General features: G+C 41.8%; 1 protein-coding gene across 17 annotated transcripts in view; it reads left to right on the top strand.

The window, feature by feature from the left end:
• Window positions 1–14465, top strand: part of ppip5k1a (diphosphoinositol pentakisphosphate kinase 1a) — a 36868-nt gene extending 22403 nt beyond the window's left edge. For 2 of the 17 annotated variants that reach the window (XM_067608029.1, XM_067608112.1), the window contains exons 25-31: window positions 753–846; window positions 2449–2574; window positions 7768–7827; window positions 8609–8854; window positions 11660–11797; window positions 11905–12018; window positions 12324–14465. In XM_067608029.1, coding sequence (XP_067464130.1) covers window positions 753–846; window positions 2449–2574; window positions 7768–7827; window positions 8609–8854; window positions 11660–11797; window positions 11905–12018; window positions 12324–12928 — 1383 coding nt within the window. In that variant the 3' untranslated portion in view covers window positions 12929–14465. Of the gene's footprint in view, window positions 1–752; window positions 847–2448; window positions 2575–4773; window positions 4837–7767; window positions 7828–8608; window positions 8855–11659; window positions 11798–11904; window positions 12019–12323 lie in introns of all 17 variants that reach the window. The other 15 variants (XM_067608284.1, XM_067608361.1, XM_067608608.1 and 12 more) reach the window with 11 other exon arrangements.
• The last annotated feature ends 1636 nt before the right edge of the window (window positions 14466–16101 follow it).

Genomic DNA, 16101 nt, shown 5'->3' on the forward strand with positions numbered 1-16101 from the left:
TTTACAATTATCTCAGTTTCAAAGCCCCTTTAATTATGGACCACACCAAATCAGGCGGTGCGGCGAAAACGCCATTCATTTCAATGAGGGTAGTGCGGCCGGAGAGTTGAGCCAGAGTCACCATTTGGAGAAACACAACCCGACGTCACTGCGGCTAAAGGCTGTGGCGGCCAATCACAACAGGAGATCAGACTAAGAGTTGTAAAGTCTGCTATGAGGGAGGACAGAGACGTTGCTAGGACGAGGGGAGGACGTTTCTCTTCGCTTGATAACGTTAGTAAAGTTAGACTTCCCGACTCATCTTAAAAAAGACGAGAGAGAGCGGCTGTGGTCGAGCGAGCTAGACAGTGAATGAAGAGAGGGAGCGCTGGTAGCGAGAAAGCCGGTTAATCAGATCAATAAAACATTATATTCTGATTGTTTCACAGCGGTTACGTTGTAAAGCACAAATAAACACACCCACAACCCCCCCAGCACACCTCCGCTCCACCCTGCAGCTGATTCGGTGTGAATGCAGCCGAATCTGTTGAGTCATTAACCTCCACAGACACGGTGTATTTTTTTAGTCACTTATATAATCAGTGTGATTTATAGACCAGGAGTTTCTCCTCTGTGGTTTTGGCCTCTCCTCTCGTCCAAGGTCATATTTCACACTGCAAACCGGCAGCCAACAGTGCAGACCGGCGTATGATATCGAATATGCTCGAGCTACCGTGTTACCACCGTCTGACTGTCGTCTTGTTTTCCACCAGGTTCTGTCGGAGACATCGTCCTCCAAAGTGGGCAGTTATCGCCTCTTCTCGCTCTGCTCGCGTCAGTCCCCTGAGATGAAACAAAGTGGATTAGGTAGGTGTCATAATGCTCTGTTGTCGTGGCAACTGTGTGTATTCATTACAGTGTGAAATGGCTGTGGGAGTGGGAGGGATGATCAGGTTTCATAGATGACTTTTGATCTGGGAGGACATCATCATAAATGGAAATAATATATTTTGAGTGCTGTTTTCACTGTGTGTGGGGGAAATGCATGCAGTCAGATGGTCTTTTATGTCATTTCTACAGATTTTATAAATGTGTTTGTTGATACATTTGCTTGTTTTGTAAGAAAACTAGCCTCCAATTACAGTAGTTTAATGACAATCATTAGTCTTTAAGAACATTTTACTTGTGAGAATATTCCAGTTTTAATGTGCACTTACATGGAATAGTGAGAGGTAACGAAACACTGTTGAAGTTAACGTTTTTGTCACTTCATTCTTGCAATAGATGTCTGATAAACATGTGGAGTTTAAATACTTGCCTTTTAGAGAACAGTGTCAGTAACTGATACTCAGTTTGAGATTGTTGATGTAAAGTAATGATGAGAACTGTAGCTTTACCATACGTGCTTTTATAACTCAACTCAGTTTCCAAAGAGATTATCCTGGTCCTGAAAAATCTCTTTTTGCATGAAGAATCTCCAAATGTAGTTAAATCCAACAATGTGTTTAATCTTTGTCTGGGAAACCAGCCCAGCCCAGTTTTTACATCAATTAGTTAATTGAGATCAAATGTTGGTGCCAGTAGCGTCTTCAGACAGGCTACTGAGGTGTTAAATTCTGTTCACATCCAAAGTTTTAACCGTCATGCAGGTCCATACATACTGCCTCCTCTCTCCATCGCAGTAAGACTCAGATCTTTTCCCTCCTTCATTATAAGCCTGATAGACCGACTCTGCAGCTTTTAAGCTCTGATGTAGTGCTCTTTAAAAAAAAAAAAAAAAGATATGCCCCAATTTGGATTTCTAGGTCAGTTTTGTTTGGTAGCAAGTTCGTGGTGGTGATGAAAGTGTCAGCAGTCTAAAACATCAGAGATAAACATCACGTCCCTCAGAATTAAAGTGTGAAGCCTCATTTTACACTGATGTTCCTTCAGGAAGAGGCTCATCAGATCAGAGAAAAGTCACCACCATTGATCTCATTTTGTCTCTTTTTATCTCTGTTTTCTCTTACTGTTGTGCTCTATTGAGCTCTCTATTTGCACTAATGTTGAAAGGCTTCCTGGGAAACGTAGGAAATCTATAACTGCAGATTAAAGCATAATAATAATTACAAAATTACACTTAATGCATTGTAGGTGTCACAAATCAATAAGAAACACTGTGAAATGATTTCAGGGTGGATATTTTCTTTTTTTTTTTAGCTCCATAACCTGACTTAGTGGCTAAAACTTTAAATCTGTCTCCAGCCTTTCGTGAGGAGTGCAGAGATGTTGGAGTTGCATGGTCTCCTCTGGGTCTTTGTGTCTGCCTGTCTCTCTTTTTTTTTCTGTTTCTTTCTGTCTTTCCTTCTCTTTCTTTCTCTGTCTCTCTCTTTGGACAGATGTTTGAGTAACAGCATGTTATGTAGTGGTGACTAACCCCCCAACCCCCCCCCCCTCGACCCCCCAACCCTCCCCCCCCCCCCCTCGCAGGCTCTCAGTGCGCCGGGCTCTTCAGCACCACTGTCCTAGGTGGGTCCTCTAGCGCCCCTAACCTGCAGGACTACGCACGCGCACACCGCAAAAAATTCTCCACCGGCAGTCTGTCCTACAAAGACGGTACGTGTTTGAGACCGCGCTCCTTCACTTACCTCACACAGGGCAACAGCAGATCAGTGTCTGACACATTTCACTCAGTCCTCAAATGTAAAATACTGTAAGTTTGACATCCTGAGCGATGCCCTGTGGGGGAAACCGGGCACTTAAACATATAGAGCAGTACTGTAAGTTTAGTGTGGAAAAAAGTATTTATCACAGTAGTTGGATGATGTGAAAAATAACAGCAGTTATTCGGACAGGAGAAATATATGTGCCCATACATGTATATTACAGTATTTTATAGTCATGTTTTTTGTAGTTTCTGTATTTATTAGATTCCATATTCATTCTAGTCTCCAAAACCACTGTGGTTCCATCTTTTTTTTTTTTTTTTCACACCACTTCGAGTAAAATTGCTGTATTTCTTTTTTAGCGGTTCATATATGCTGCCTCAGGCCCAATTAAACCCTCCAATCAGAACATAGACTATAGATAATGTAGCTTCACAGAGAATAGTGAATGTAACAACAACTTCTAGATGTTTTGTTTTTTTATAGTGTATTAGATAATTATACATTAGTTAGTGGAGTCTACTAGCTGCATTATATAAGATATTGTTTCATATGTTTTTAAACTGCAACATTAAGTGTGCAGCGGCTATTTCTGCTTCCAATCAGTCCACATTTGTCATTTTTAGACAAGTTTGGGGTTCAGTCAACAATGAGTGTTTCTTTTATTTTTCATTCTGATCAGCACACAATATATATATATTTTTTTTAGGGCCAATGCATGTATGAAGCAACAGTTCATCAGTACATATCTCTTAACTTCCCCTCGCTCTCAAGATCATTATCCTCCCATGTTTATTTATTGATTTATTGATTTATTGCATGAACCATAGCTGCAATGACTTCCTATTACAGTTAATATTTGCACTGAACCCAAAATCTAAAACACTATTTAGTAAAAAAAACTACTAGTAGCCAATGTCATTTAAGAAATAACAATAATAAATAATAATAAATAAACAATCTGATGACATTTAAATTGGGTAATAAATTGTGATTCAGTAGCAGAAGTCATTCAGCAGTTTTACATCATCCACTCTTAATATTTTTATTTTTTTGCACATTATTCTGAGTTTCTCGGCCCTCTGCTGATTGAGTGTGGAAGCCAGGGCTGTAACTGTGCAAATATTATTCAAACCTTTTTCTTTTTTTTTTTTTTTTTTGAATAATATTTTTATTTGAAAACAATCTGTCAAACATATTAAAATTCAGGGCTTTAATAAAGATGCATCAAAAAACATGGCCACCATGCCCCCACCCCCACCCCCTCCCCCCTCCCCCCGGCCATGGTTGTGTGTGTTTAGCTGACATCGATGTCTGTCGTCATGTCGTCCAGTAGATGTCACTGTGGTATCATACAGACTCTCGTCTCGTCTCAGCTGCCATCCTCCTGGTCGTCTCTCTCTCACATGTGTACACAGCCTCTGCTGTCGGTCTTTGTCATCCATCTTGTTACACCTCATTTTCAAGAACCAAAGGAAGCGTTCTGGTCTGGACGCAGTCAGTACGCCCCCCCCAAATTATTGTGACGTTTCAGTGCATGCTCCTCTGTGAGTGTAGTGTGTCATATATATATATATATCTTCATTTGTTTTCATGCTGAAGCATCTTAGCGTAGAAGAGGTCCAGCTTAAATCCGGTCCAGGCGAACTCAGTGGACATTTTTTCATTGTTGTCTCAGTATACGACAGAGAGGCTGAACGGCTTTAAACTGTTCACCGGGATTGTTGCTCATCGCCACGATTAGAGGAAAAGGAAAGAGGAAATAAGACGTGAATATTGGGCTTGCTTTTCCGCTGTCTTTTTTTAAATTTTATTTTATTTTTTTGTATCTTACCTGTCGTGTCTTCACCTCCTAAGTTGAATTTCATTTCATCTTCACCTCGACATCAGAAGATGCTCCACCCATGTGTTGCCCTGCAAACATCTTCAAACATCTATGTTTTACCAGTAAACCTCAGTTTAGAGCTTCCTCATCAACTGGAAACCAGAGATCAGATTCTAAAAAAAACATTTGTTTAGAAGCTGTTGGTTGATCTTTCCACTTTTGCGTTTTGACATTAGAAAAGAACAGGGCATGATACAACATGATATATATATAAAAGTTACTGTGGCTCATGGTAACACTAGTGAATTTTTTTTTTTTCCTCAGAGTTGTTGTCTATGCCGGCAGTAAAACGATTTTCTGTGTCGTTTGCAAAGCATCCGACTAATGGTACGTCTGCTTCTTTCAAGTATATTTCCACTTCACCTCCCTTTGTCTTGCATGTCTTCAAACTTTTGTTTTTTGACCTTGGGTTTTTTGTTTTTTTGTTTTTTCCACATGGCCCTCCAGCATTCCAGGTTTCCGTTATTATTTTTCTAATTAATTTTTTTTTTGTTTATCCATATAAACGCTTTGGACTCTTACTTTTCTAACACTACCTGACATTCTCTTTCTAACCAGGGTTCCCACTGGTCATTGAATTTGTGAAACATAAAAAGAAATTTGGAGACAGGGAATGTCAGCGACTTTTACGAAGGCTTCATAGTAGCGTAGCAGAAAAAAAAATAGCCATCTTCACACTGCTTATACATTTAAAACACACACTGGATATCAGCAGGGATAAAGGCAGCTAACCACAGTCAACATCTCAGACTTTCACTGCAAAATCTACATCCACAGTTTCCATTTTAATAATGTAGTTTAGCGTCTGTCGGTTTCTTAATTCCTACCTGAGTCCGTTTTAAATCAGAGACTCAGCAACGGTCGACTTCTCTTTGTTTTGGCCGTAGTTGGTAGGTTGATTTTTACAGATGTCAATGAGCGGTTGACGTGCATTGAAGTAATCTGTTTACAGGTTTCTATCTGCAGTGATCTGATTTCTGCAGGGGAGGGGATTAAACAGCTAGTTTAGCTTTTATTTGTATAATCATACAAGTGTTCAACAGTAGCTGTTTGTTGGATCTCCTTCAGTCACTACTTGACATATAATAGTGAGCAGCAAACGGAGAGATCGGAACATTTACTAATCCTTGTCATTTTGTGTCATCGCACAACGTCACACAACGGAAATTTTTGCATCTATAAAGTGTGGAGCATTGCATTGTGGGATGGTAAGCAGAAACTAGTGCACATGCCATGCACATAACTTTTTTTTGTTTTGTTTTGAGTCTTTTATATAGCCGAGAAATTTACACTCAGAATTCAGACCCTCAAATTAAATTATGCAGGGTCTTTATAGTTCACTATATAGTAAACCAGCAATGGATTACAAAGCAATTTATCTGGACATAAAATGGAACATGGTGCGTAGTGGTTGCCATGGTTACCATGGCATTGCCCCCTCCATTTGTCTGTCCTGTTCTGGTTCTGCTGCTGGAGGAGACGTGGGTCAGAACCAAGCGGCTGAAACCTCCGGCGGCTGAAACCTCGGCTTTTTAATGTCAGTGTTTTTCTGTTTGAAGTTATCACAGATGTCGACTAACAGTTCTGTCGTTTTATTATTGTCGTTCATATTTAATACGAACCGACACTGAATCAGGTTGATCAGGATCAGCGAGAGTCAACGAGGGCCGGTTGAAAAAAATCATTTCTGAAGGTCAATATCAGCTCTGATTTATTAAAGGGCTTCTTTTAATTAAAGTTTGAGGACTTGCAAGAGACAAATTTATAAAAAAAAAAAAAAGGTTAAAAGAATGGATGCAGCAGAGTCTGAGATATCCTTTTGTCCCTGGTTTGGCTACAAAAACACAGGATCCTACATTTCCCATAATGCAGCTCCCTGACTAGTAATTGTTTTTCCAAGCTCAGGGCCTTTAGTTTGTACTTCAGGCTCTCTAGTGAACAATAGTCTGTAAACTGAGATAACTCTGGTCCTCCTGAGCCACAGAAGACAGAAATAAAACTGTAAACGACTTTAACTTTCCCTTTAACTTAGAACTAAAAACACGGTAATGAGTGAGTCCCGGCTGTCTCTCTTTTTTTGGGACCTGAAAGAGCTTTAACAATTCCATTTTAAAGTGTATAAATCTTCATCCCTCCCTCACTGTTTTCATGTTTAAATAGCAGCTTAACAGCGTAAAGAGCCTCATGAGGACAGGTGGTACTGAGCCGAGGGTGGGAACCCTGTTTAACATCCTGCATACAATTTGCAAATTGGTCACCATTATCCAATAATTCAGTATTTTTTTTTTGTTTCCAATGGATAGATGTGAGTGTGTGTGTGTGAGTGTGTGTGTGTGTGTGTGTGTGGGTGTATATACACACACTCGTATGCATGTGTACACAGTAATGACATAAACTACATACCTGTTATCATCATGTAGAAGATGTGAATTGAGCCCATTTGTTAAAAACGCCACCAACAGCACCTCAATGTTTAACCCTTCTCCTGTTTCCTCTGACCTGAGCTTCAGGACTCTCCTTCAGTCACGTTAACCCCTGATTTTTATTTTTTTAATCAAGGCTGCTCGTTATCATGTGGATTAAAGGATGAATACGGTTCAATAACAGCTGACTGAACCAGGATCAGCTCTTATTGAGAAACCGGGGGTAGGGTTAAAGCATTGTTCATCACATCTCAACTGTGTCTGTCGTGACAAGAATCTTCAGTCAGTTTTTGTTTTTTTAATCCATAAGCATACACATGCGTTTCAGTGTTGCATAGATGTAGTCGTCCTGTGTGTGCAAGACTTGAAAAAAGGCAAATATTCAATTATTATTGAAGAAGTGTTGTATTTTTATTGATTTTTTTTTTGGATCATTTCATGGGTTTGGGCTTTGTTCAGAGAGAAGGGGAGCGTCGACAGTTAAGAGTTGTTTTGTTGTGAGCCAGTTTCTTTAAAATATGGACTGTTTTAACTGGATTAAAGAGGCAAGTAATGGTCAGACTGGGTTTTGTAAATATGCTCTTCTTTTGTGATGAATAAGGCGGATTACTTTATTTGCATACGGAGAGTTTTTTGGTCGTGAAACTGGTGCGATCGTCATTCGCCAAGAGTTTGGGTTGCAAGTATCTTGAGAGTGGAGCTATCGGGCAGAGTGGTGTGTCAGAAAACCAACAATAAATAAACACTTCCTGTAAAGATAAACACAAACTTTCATTCAGTACAACTTCCACACGCTATATCCGTCTATTTCTCTTACATATATCATTCGCCGCAGGAACACAGGATGACTCATCCACCATAGCAGTGGATCCACCTCCATGGTGTTCTGCGACAGGTACGACGACCACACCCCCCCCCCTCGCCCGCCCCCCCCCCCACACACAGCGATGCAGTTTATGTGTTGTTGTCACCAAATGTCAAGCTGCAGCTTTTGTAGAAACACTGTGAGACGAGAAGAAATTCTCTGTAAATGTGGACACGAGACGTATCTGCACATTTACCAGCTGCTGTGGTGTCTCCGTGGAGACGTGGCTGCCAGACCGCTCTTAATTTTGGGCTCTACTGCTTCCTGTAAGTGTGTTTCACCCCTTGCTCCTCTGCGTGTTCTCGTTATTAATTGGGTTTTTTTTTTTTTTTTAACAGTATACTGAATTTTAAAGTTCGAGACGCCGCAGAGGAGCAACGTGACGTCTTTTTATTTTCAGCGTCTTTGCTTGAAGCTTTGCTTGTGCCGTTACTGAAAGCAACGGCGTTCTGCAGACGTGTGCTGGATGACTTTTAGTGAGATGATTTGCTGCTCTTTCTGTTGTTTTGGTGGCCAGGATCAGCTGTTGTTGGCTGCCTCTTTTTGTTTTTTTTTTCAGCTCTACCTTCATACACACACACTCCCACTTCTCCTCCCTCCTCCTCTCCTCCTCTCCTGTATCCCTCCTCTCATCTGTATCGTACTTCGGTCCTGATCTTCTATCCTTTCCTCCCTAGCTTACATCCTATCATTTCATGTCTTTTGTACTGCTCCTCCTCCTCCTCCTCCTCCTCCTCCTCCTCCTCCTCCTCCTCCTCCTCCTCTTCCCTCCACTGCTCTGTCCTTCCTCGCTCTCCCTCTTCTTCCTCAGAGCCCTTGGAGGAGCACCATGTGGCCCAGTTGTTGAGGCGTTTCTCCACCGACCTCAGCCTGGGCCGCTACCTCTCTCTGGACAGGGCTCTCGCCCACCACCTCCACCAGTGCTCCTACCACCTCCGCCTCTTCCGAAACTGGCTCATCTCCGGCCAGGACCCCCTAGAGTACTTCTACGGTCAGCCACTGACCCCGCCCTCCATACCCCAGCCTCACGCACTGTCCAACCACTGCTCACGGTTTAGTAGGGACTGTGCTTGTTCTGTGGTTGACTTCTCATGCTGTGTCTCTTGATGTTTCTGCATGCTTGCCTGTTTCTGTGGTTATGCAGATTGCAAGCTGGAGTGGTGTGAGCTGTTTCTTCTTCTTCTCGTTGTTATTCTGGGATTTCTGGGCCATTTGTTGTAGTAACTTTCTCTCCTTCCCCTCTGCGGTGGTAGTAGCTCCCCTCTGGAAACCCTCAGAGTTCGTAATTCTTTATTTGTTTTTAAGATCAGAGAGTTTATGAAATAAGATCGAAGTCACATCTTTCAGAATTTAACTGTAACAAGATATCAAAGGTATTATCAATTAGATCATTGTCTTGATTAATTGATACATCAGTAATTAAGGAAAAATACCCACCGTACCCACAGCACAAGTTGACATCTTCAAATGTCTGGTTTTTGTCCAACCAACAGTCTAAAGATATTGTGTTTACTGTTACAGAAAACGGAGAAAATCAGTAAATACTATGATTTGAGCTGTAAGAACCTGTAAATCTTTGGCATTTTTATTTAAAAATGGCTTTAATTGTTATTATTATTATCAAAATACAGTAGTTACTGATTTATTTTCTTGTCGATCGACTCCATAAATCATCATCATTAAGTACAATTAAACATTTTTGAAAGACATTTGAAGCTTTGGTTTAAAGTTTGAGAACTACAACACCAACAGCTGTAATGTGAACAGGCAGAGTGACTGTTACTGCCTGCAAAACACACATTTTACCAGCATTTTACCAGAATTTTACGGCTTCTAATTCCAGACATTGTGGTGTTTTACCGCTTTTTTTTTTTCTCCTTTCAGTCACTGAAAGGAGCCAAACAACCATATATATACATATACGTCTATAACAATAGCTCATGCATTCACTAAACACAGTTCTGTCTAATATACCAGTACAAGAAAACTCTAATTTTGGTAGCACACATTATGCACACAGTGAAACGAGCCACACGAGATATTTTATCTTCCGTGAATAAAGGCAGCTGCTTTGAGATTGACGCCACATAGATAGAAAAATGAACGCTTTATTTATCCCCGCAGGAAATTTAATCATCGCAGCAGCAACAAACACGGGACGCAATAATTAGTTTAACAAAATGACAAACGGGCAACAATCACCCACCGATGTGTCGACACACTGCGGTGATCACGAGGCACATCGGCACACAGAGAGAGGGCCGAACACCAAACACTGATAGTGTTTTTAGTGCAGACTGACATTTTGTCTGTTGCAGTAAATATCAAACTGTCATCGTCAAATACTCGCTCAGATTCTGAGTCTTGTTCACATATTGTTTGATTGGATGTAAATCAGGAAACGACAAGTTTTATACTGTAAGTTCAAAATTATTGTGCAGCTGCTCGTGTTGATTTATTTATTTATTTATTTATTTATTTATTAAATGGGACAGTTTGCAATTTGAAATATTAAAGGTGCACCAGAGTTAGCTTGAAGCTAATTAGCATCTGTAGTCCCAGACAAAAAACATACAACAGCACAACAATTCATAAAAAGCAAAAAAAAAATACAAAGCCACACAGCACATCACATCCACCCACAATGTCAATTAGAAATAATGTAAACTAAATTAAAAGTTTAGTGATTGTTGAGACATTAAACACTGATGCAAGAACATTTTCTTTACATTCCTCAAACTATTGATATTACATCAGTATCAAACCTCTCAGGTCTTCCAACCCTGCAGTATATACAGTGTATTATACATTATATAACATATTATCTCCACAAACTGTATACAAATCAACATATTGCACATAGCTGGTTTTTCACAACATGATATATGAATATTTACATGTTGAGACACCAGTCTGACATCACGCTGTCTCAGTTGAGGATTACATGTTTTTTTTTTATATATATATACTTCCATCTTTAAGCAGACATCTTGGTATCATCGTGTGTCATAAAGACATCTGGTATCACTATGAATCCACATGACGTTCAGCTCATTTGGAATCAGCTGCTCTTGTTTGAGTCCAGTTTGAATGCCAGTGGCTCCTCCTACCTGAACCTTTAACCAGCATGTGATTCCTGCTTGTTTGCTGTACACGTGGCGTACTCACACCTGTGCAGATGAACACACAGTAGAAAAAAAACAACAAAATCCTCTTCTGAGGTTTTTTTTAAGGCGATCGAAGCAAGCTGTGGTTTGACGCTTTGTGATTGTGAACGGCTCTGGTGAAATGCGGCTTGGTTGTGAACTAACAGCGGATGATTTGATAACATTTGTTTGGACCTGAGCTACAGTCTGGGACGACTCCGACCGCTGCGTGCCGCTGGTTAGAGCTGCAGCAGCGTGTGCGTGCGTGCGTGTGTGTGTGCGTGTGTGTGTGTGTGTGTGTGTGTGTGTGTGTGTGTCGGGACCGACTTAAAACGGCAGACGTCACGGTTGTAGATCTGCCTGCTTCTTCAAATAGAGCGAGACGTGTCGGTCGACTCGTTAGTGTCTGATATGGTGTCATGTTGTCTTGATGTCCAGCATGGTTTTTTTGCAACTTGCCTGCGTGGAAATGAAACCGTAGAGGCTGGCAGGAGTTAAGGCGCGTTGGGTTTGGGGGGGGGAAACAAGACCAGGATTTTAGAGCACCGTGTTGAGGTGTAGTATGGGGGGCGTTGTGGGGATGGGGGGTGGGAGGGGGGAGGGGCGGTGGTATCGGGTGGTCAGCTGAAGTGGTTCTGCCTGCTCCTCTTCCGACTGCCCCCGTCTAACTGAAGCCTTGATGTGCCCGCGGGCTTCATGTCTCTCCTCTGCCACAGGCTTCGAAGGCTGCTCCATGGTGCCCTCCATCTATCCTCTGGAAACGCTGCACAACTCGCTGTCGCTCAAACAGGTCAACGAATTCCTCACCGGCGTGTGCGAGAGCGCCGGGGACCCGCACACCAGGACTACCAGAGGTCAGAAACACACACAAATCTCATGCAACTAACAATTGTTTTCATCTCTGTATTTGTGGTCATCATCACGACTTAAGTTCACCTGTGGTCTTTTATCCCCGCTGCAGCTCTGTCGGCCATGTTTGACACACACAACCAGCCGTCGGTGGACTCGTACATCCCCCAGAGAGTCCTCTCTTCCTCCATCTCTCTCAGATCTCGCTCTGACAGACCTCCTTGGTGTGAGTATCACAGCGTTTCCTGTATTCGCACCGGGGTTTGACATTTCTAGGTTGGCCTCCCCCCCGGCTGTTTCAGCTTCAGACGTCTGTGGATTATTTATGGAACACAAGTCGTCCGTTACACAGTTTAGTCTCTGTTACCGCCGCCTGTCAGCTTTTCAGACTCACTAAACCCAACGAACAGACGCACAAACACATTTACATCTTTGTACAGTTTTTTTTTTTTTCAGGTGTCGACATGTTGAGCAAATGAATCATAATAATTTGGTTCTGTCCGTGTCGTCTACCTCTTCTCGTCTTCGCAGACAGCAGCGGTCCTTCCAGCACAGTATCCAGCGCCGGGCCGTCTTCTCCCACCACAGCCGACACTTCCCCGCGCTTCAGCTTCAGCGACAAGATCTCCCTCACTCCTCAGAGCAGCGAGGAAACCCACTCCTCTCAAAACATTTCCACTCAGCCGGCGCCGGCAGTCGGGTCACAAGTCCTCGACCCGACCTGCCCCGCCGTTTCAAACCCCTCCGAGGTCCCTCTGACTCCAAATAACTCTCCAGAGGACGACGCCGAGCACCAAGCCGATCATCCCGATCAGGAAGGGTCGGAGGCGGCTGTGGATCCTTCCGGCGATGAAATTCTAGATCCCAGTTTGAGGCCGCCGTGCGCCGCGCTGGGTGAGCTCACTCTGGGTCGGATGGAGGGTTACTGCCTCCCGGGTTCTCTGCCCGTGCTGTTGGAGCTCAGAGAGAGCAGCAGCGAGGCGGGCTCCAGCTCCCAGACGCCACAGTCTCCCGAGGGGCCCGACGAGTTCTTCGACACCCAGGAGTCGATGGAGTTGTGGATGGACAGTCCGGAAAACCCGCCTCCTCCTGAGACGCCTCTGGAGGTCGGAGCCACTCACACAGCAGAGCCGTAGACGCCGAGACACTCAATGCTACAGATCTGTCAGAAACTACTGGTGACGCCTGTAACTTTAAGAGCATCGTCTTCGTCGTCCAATCACGAGCGGCGGGGCATTGTACTGCAGCCCGCTGGGCCTCCCGCCCCCCCCTCCTCCTTTCTCCAGCTACATGACTGTATGTCGAGTAATTACGAAAGGGCAGCTGATCCTCACGCTCGGCTCAGTGCTGGAGAATCATATGACAATGCCATACATGCTGTTCAACGCCTTTTTTTTGAAAAGCACACTGGTTACACACCAGTGACACCACTGAGCCTCCTCTGACAGTGGACTGGTTCAGTCCATCAGTCTGTAAAGATGTGGGAAGCCACTTGTTGTAAGGTGAAGCTTAAATTAAACAGCTCTCTGTTACTGTCGCTTATATGCTGTTGCACAAGCCCTTTCCTCAAAGCTGCATTAATCCATTTCTGACATATAACTAAAATATAAGATTGTCTGTGTGTTAGAAATCAGACGCCCAGTTACATATCCAGCAGACTCAGAGCAACGTTATCATCCTGTTTGAGTGGCGTTTGTGTCCATCTGGTGAACGTTAGTCCGACGTCGATTCTCCTTTTAACAACTCTAAAATATCTGAACCTTTTTAGATGTTCCGCTTTCTTCACCAGTTAAGTCTCTTAACTTTGTGTGTCGGCCATTTTTTGCTGAGCAGGCGGCGTACGGTGGGTTCGTCAGTGGGTCGATGGAAGTGGTGAGACTGAACTTTCAGAGTAAATGTGCCGCAAAAACAAAAAGAGGCTAAAAAAAATGGTGATTTATTTCCTGGTGGTTCATCACTGAGAGCAAAACCTTCAGTTAATTAATTTTTTACCATAAAGATATTGATTAATGAAGCTTTAAATCGTGTTATATCTGCGCTAACGCTTTATTTTACAGGTCTCTTAATTTTATACAAATTTCCTGGGTAAATTGCAGGTATTTAGATTTTTCTGACATCTTACAGAGATGGTTGGTGCAGTCTGGTACAAATTATAAGAAAAGACTTAATAAAGTGTCACATTATTCATTATATTTGGGTTCATACATAGTTTATTTGCCTTTTTTTTTAATAAATTAGACTCTTTACAATTCTTTAACTGACAGAAAATACTTCAGTGTGTAGTTTTGTGTGTCAAACAATATATTAGCATATTCTGTTTTTTCAGTAATTTCCTGAAAGTCGCTGCTGTGTAAATGTTAAATCTTTAGACTTTTATTTGAACGAGTTCTGTAATTTGGTCGTAAACGAGAAATGTGCTGAACCTGATCTGCTAATATCTTAGTTTGACACCAAACTACACTGAAAAATAAGAGTCTAATTTATTAAGACTTTTTACAAATGAACAATGTAATGAATCAGCACTTACCAACTAAACCAATTTAACACTTTTTCTGTTTTTTCTTATAATTTGTACCACATTGCATCAGCTTTTCTGTAAAACGTCTCTAAACATGAACTGTTACACATCTGCAGATTACTCAGAAAATCAGTATAAATTTGAAATACCTGTAATAATAAAACGTTACCGGATCTGCTTCACGTCTTTCTCACCATCATCACTTTCTTCTCACATCATCCATCCATCACGATCAGGTGACAGGTATCAGGTGTTGCCGGGGCAACAGTGCTCGATCATTGCTGTAAGAGCACAAGCTTTTTTGTTGTTGTTGTTGTTGTTTTCTTCGTTTGTTACAGGATTCGGCGACTTATCGACTCACAGCTTTTTTTTTTAAAGGAGAATCACAGGAAACGACTGAAAAGAGGAAAATACAATCAGCAGCTCTTCTTCTTCTGTTCTTTATTACACGCCAGCGTCCGTCCTGTGCTGAGATTCTGCGGCGCTGCATGTTCACAAACTGCGTCGGTGATTTTTTTTTTTTTAAAAGCTGAACTGTTTGCAGCTGAATCTTCATCACTGCCAGCGAAATAGAAACGATGGATCTCCAGGAGAAACCGTGTGTGTGCACTGCTTACTGCCAAAGTCCTTAAGCCTCATTGAAGATTTAATATAATCAGTAGGAAAATGATAGAAAGAGAAAATATTTATTTTGAAATTGCATCTTGAAAGAAGAAAAAAAAAAAAAAGTCAGGTATTTTGAATACCCACACATCAGATATTTAATTGTACCATAGTTATTGTATATTTTTTTTGTAAAATCACCTCATTATGTGGGAGAAATCTAAAAGCTAAATCTCATTTTATCACTGAACAAACAAAGAGGGGCATTTTACATTCAATGTGCTTTTATTGTGGCTAGCGGTTATGTAGCAGGTGTGTATGTGTGTGTGTGTGGGAGGGGGGGATGATGTACGCTGACGTGCAACTGTGTGTTTAATCGGTGGGATTTCATGTGACACTGCGATGTACTGTAGAGGTGAAACTCTGAACCGTCATCCTGTCTGTCTGTGTGTGTGTACAGATTAAAAAAAAAAAAAAACGGCACCGATATGATTGTGTGTGTCGTCTTCTTGAGCTTGTTGTGATTATCGTTTAAAGGGTCAATTCACCCAAAATAACCCTCATTCACCTCTAGTGGTTTTCAGCCACGCAGATAGTTTTGTTGGTTTATTTGTCCAGGTGTGTTTGACGTTTCTTTTAAATCAGTTTTGTTTATTAGTATTCGAGCATAATTATATCGACGGTCGAAGAGCAAAACCTCCGATCTGAAAAATGCACTTTTTTGAGAAAACTAAAAAAAACTTGTTTTCTTGCAGAATGCTATTTGTTAAGGACACCGAATACATAAAACACTGTTATTGGACTAGATATTAATGCCTCACAAAGTGCAGATAGGAGCTTTTGCACTTGGTGCAACTTGGAAGAGGTTCTACAAAACTAACTAAAACTACAAAACGATGCTCTAAATTAAGTTTATAATTAAAATTAAGTTTGTTCTCAGGTAAAAAGATGTAGTAAATGTAATAGTTACTATATTGTAGTATACTCGGGTCAGAACTCCTGAAATTCAGTGTATTTGCTTCCTCGTCCGCTGGAGATGAATGTTCAGTGATTCGTGCTGTAGCCTCTCTGCACATCCAGGGACTCTACGTTGTGTTTTTGTTTTGTTGTGTGACTTTTCTGTCACAACGAAGGGCGGGATTATCTCACAGACAGACTGAATATGAGCAGCCTTCCTGGTTCTCATCA

This window comes from Thunnus thynnus, chromosome 1 (assembly GCF_963924715.1).
Source record: "Thunnus thynnus chromosome 1, fThuThy2.1, whole genome shotgun sequence".
In the NCBI taxonomy this organism is placed as follows: Eukaryota; Metazoa; Chordata; class Actinopteri; order Scombriformes; family Scombridae; genus Thunnus; species Thunnus thynnus.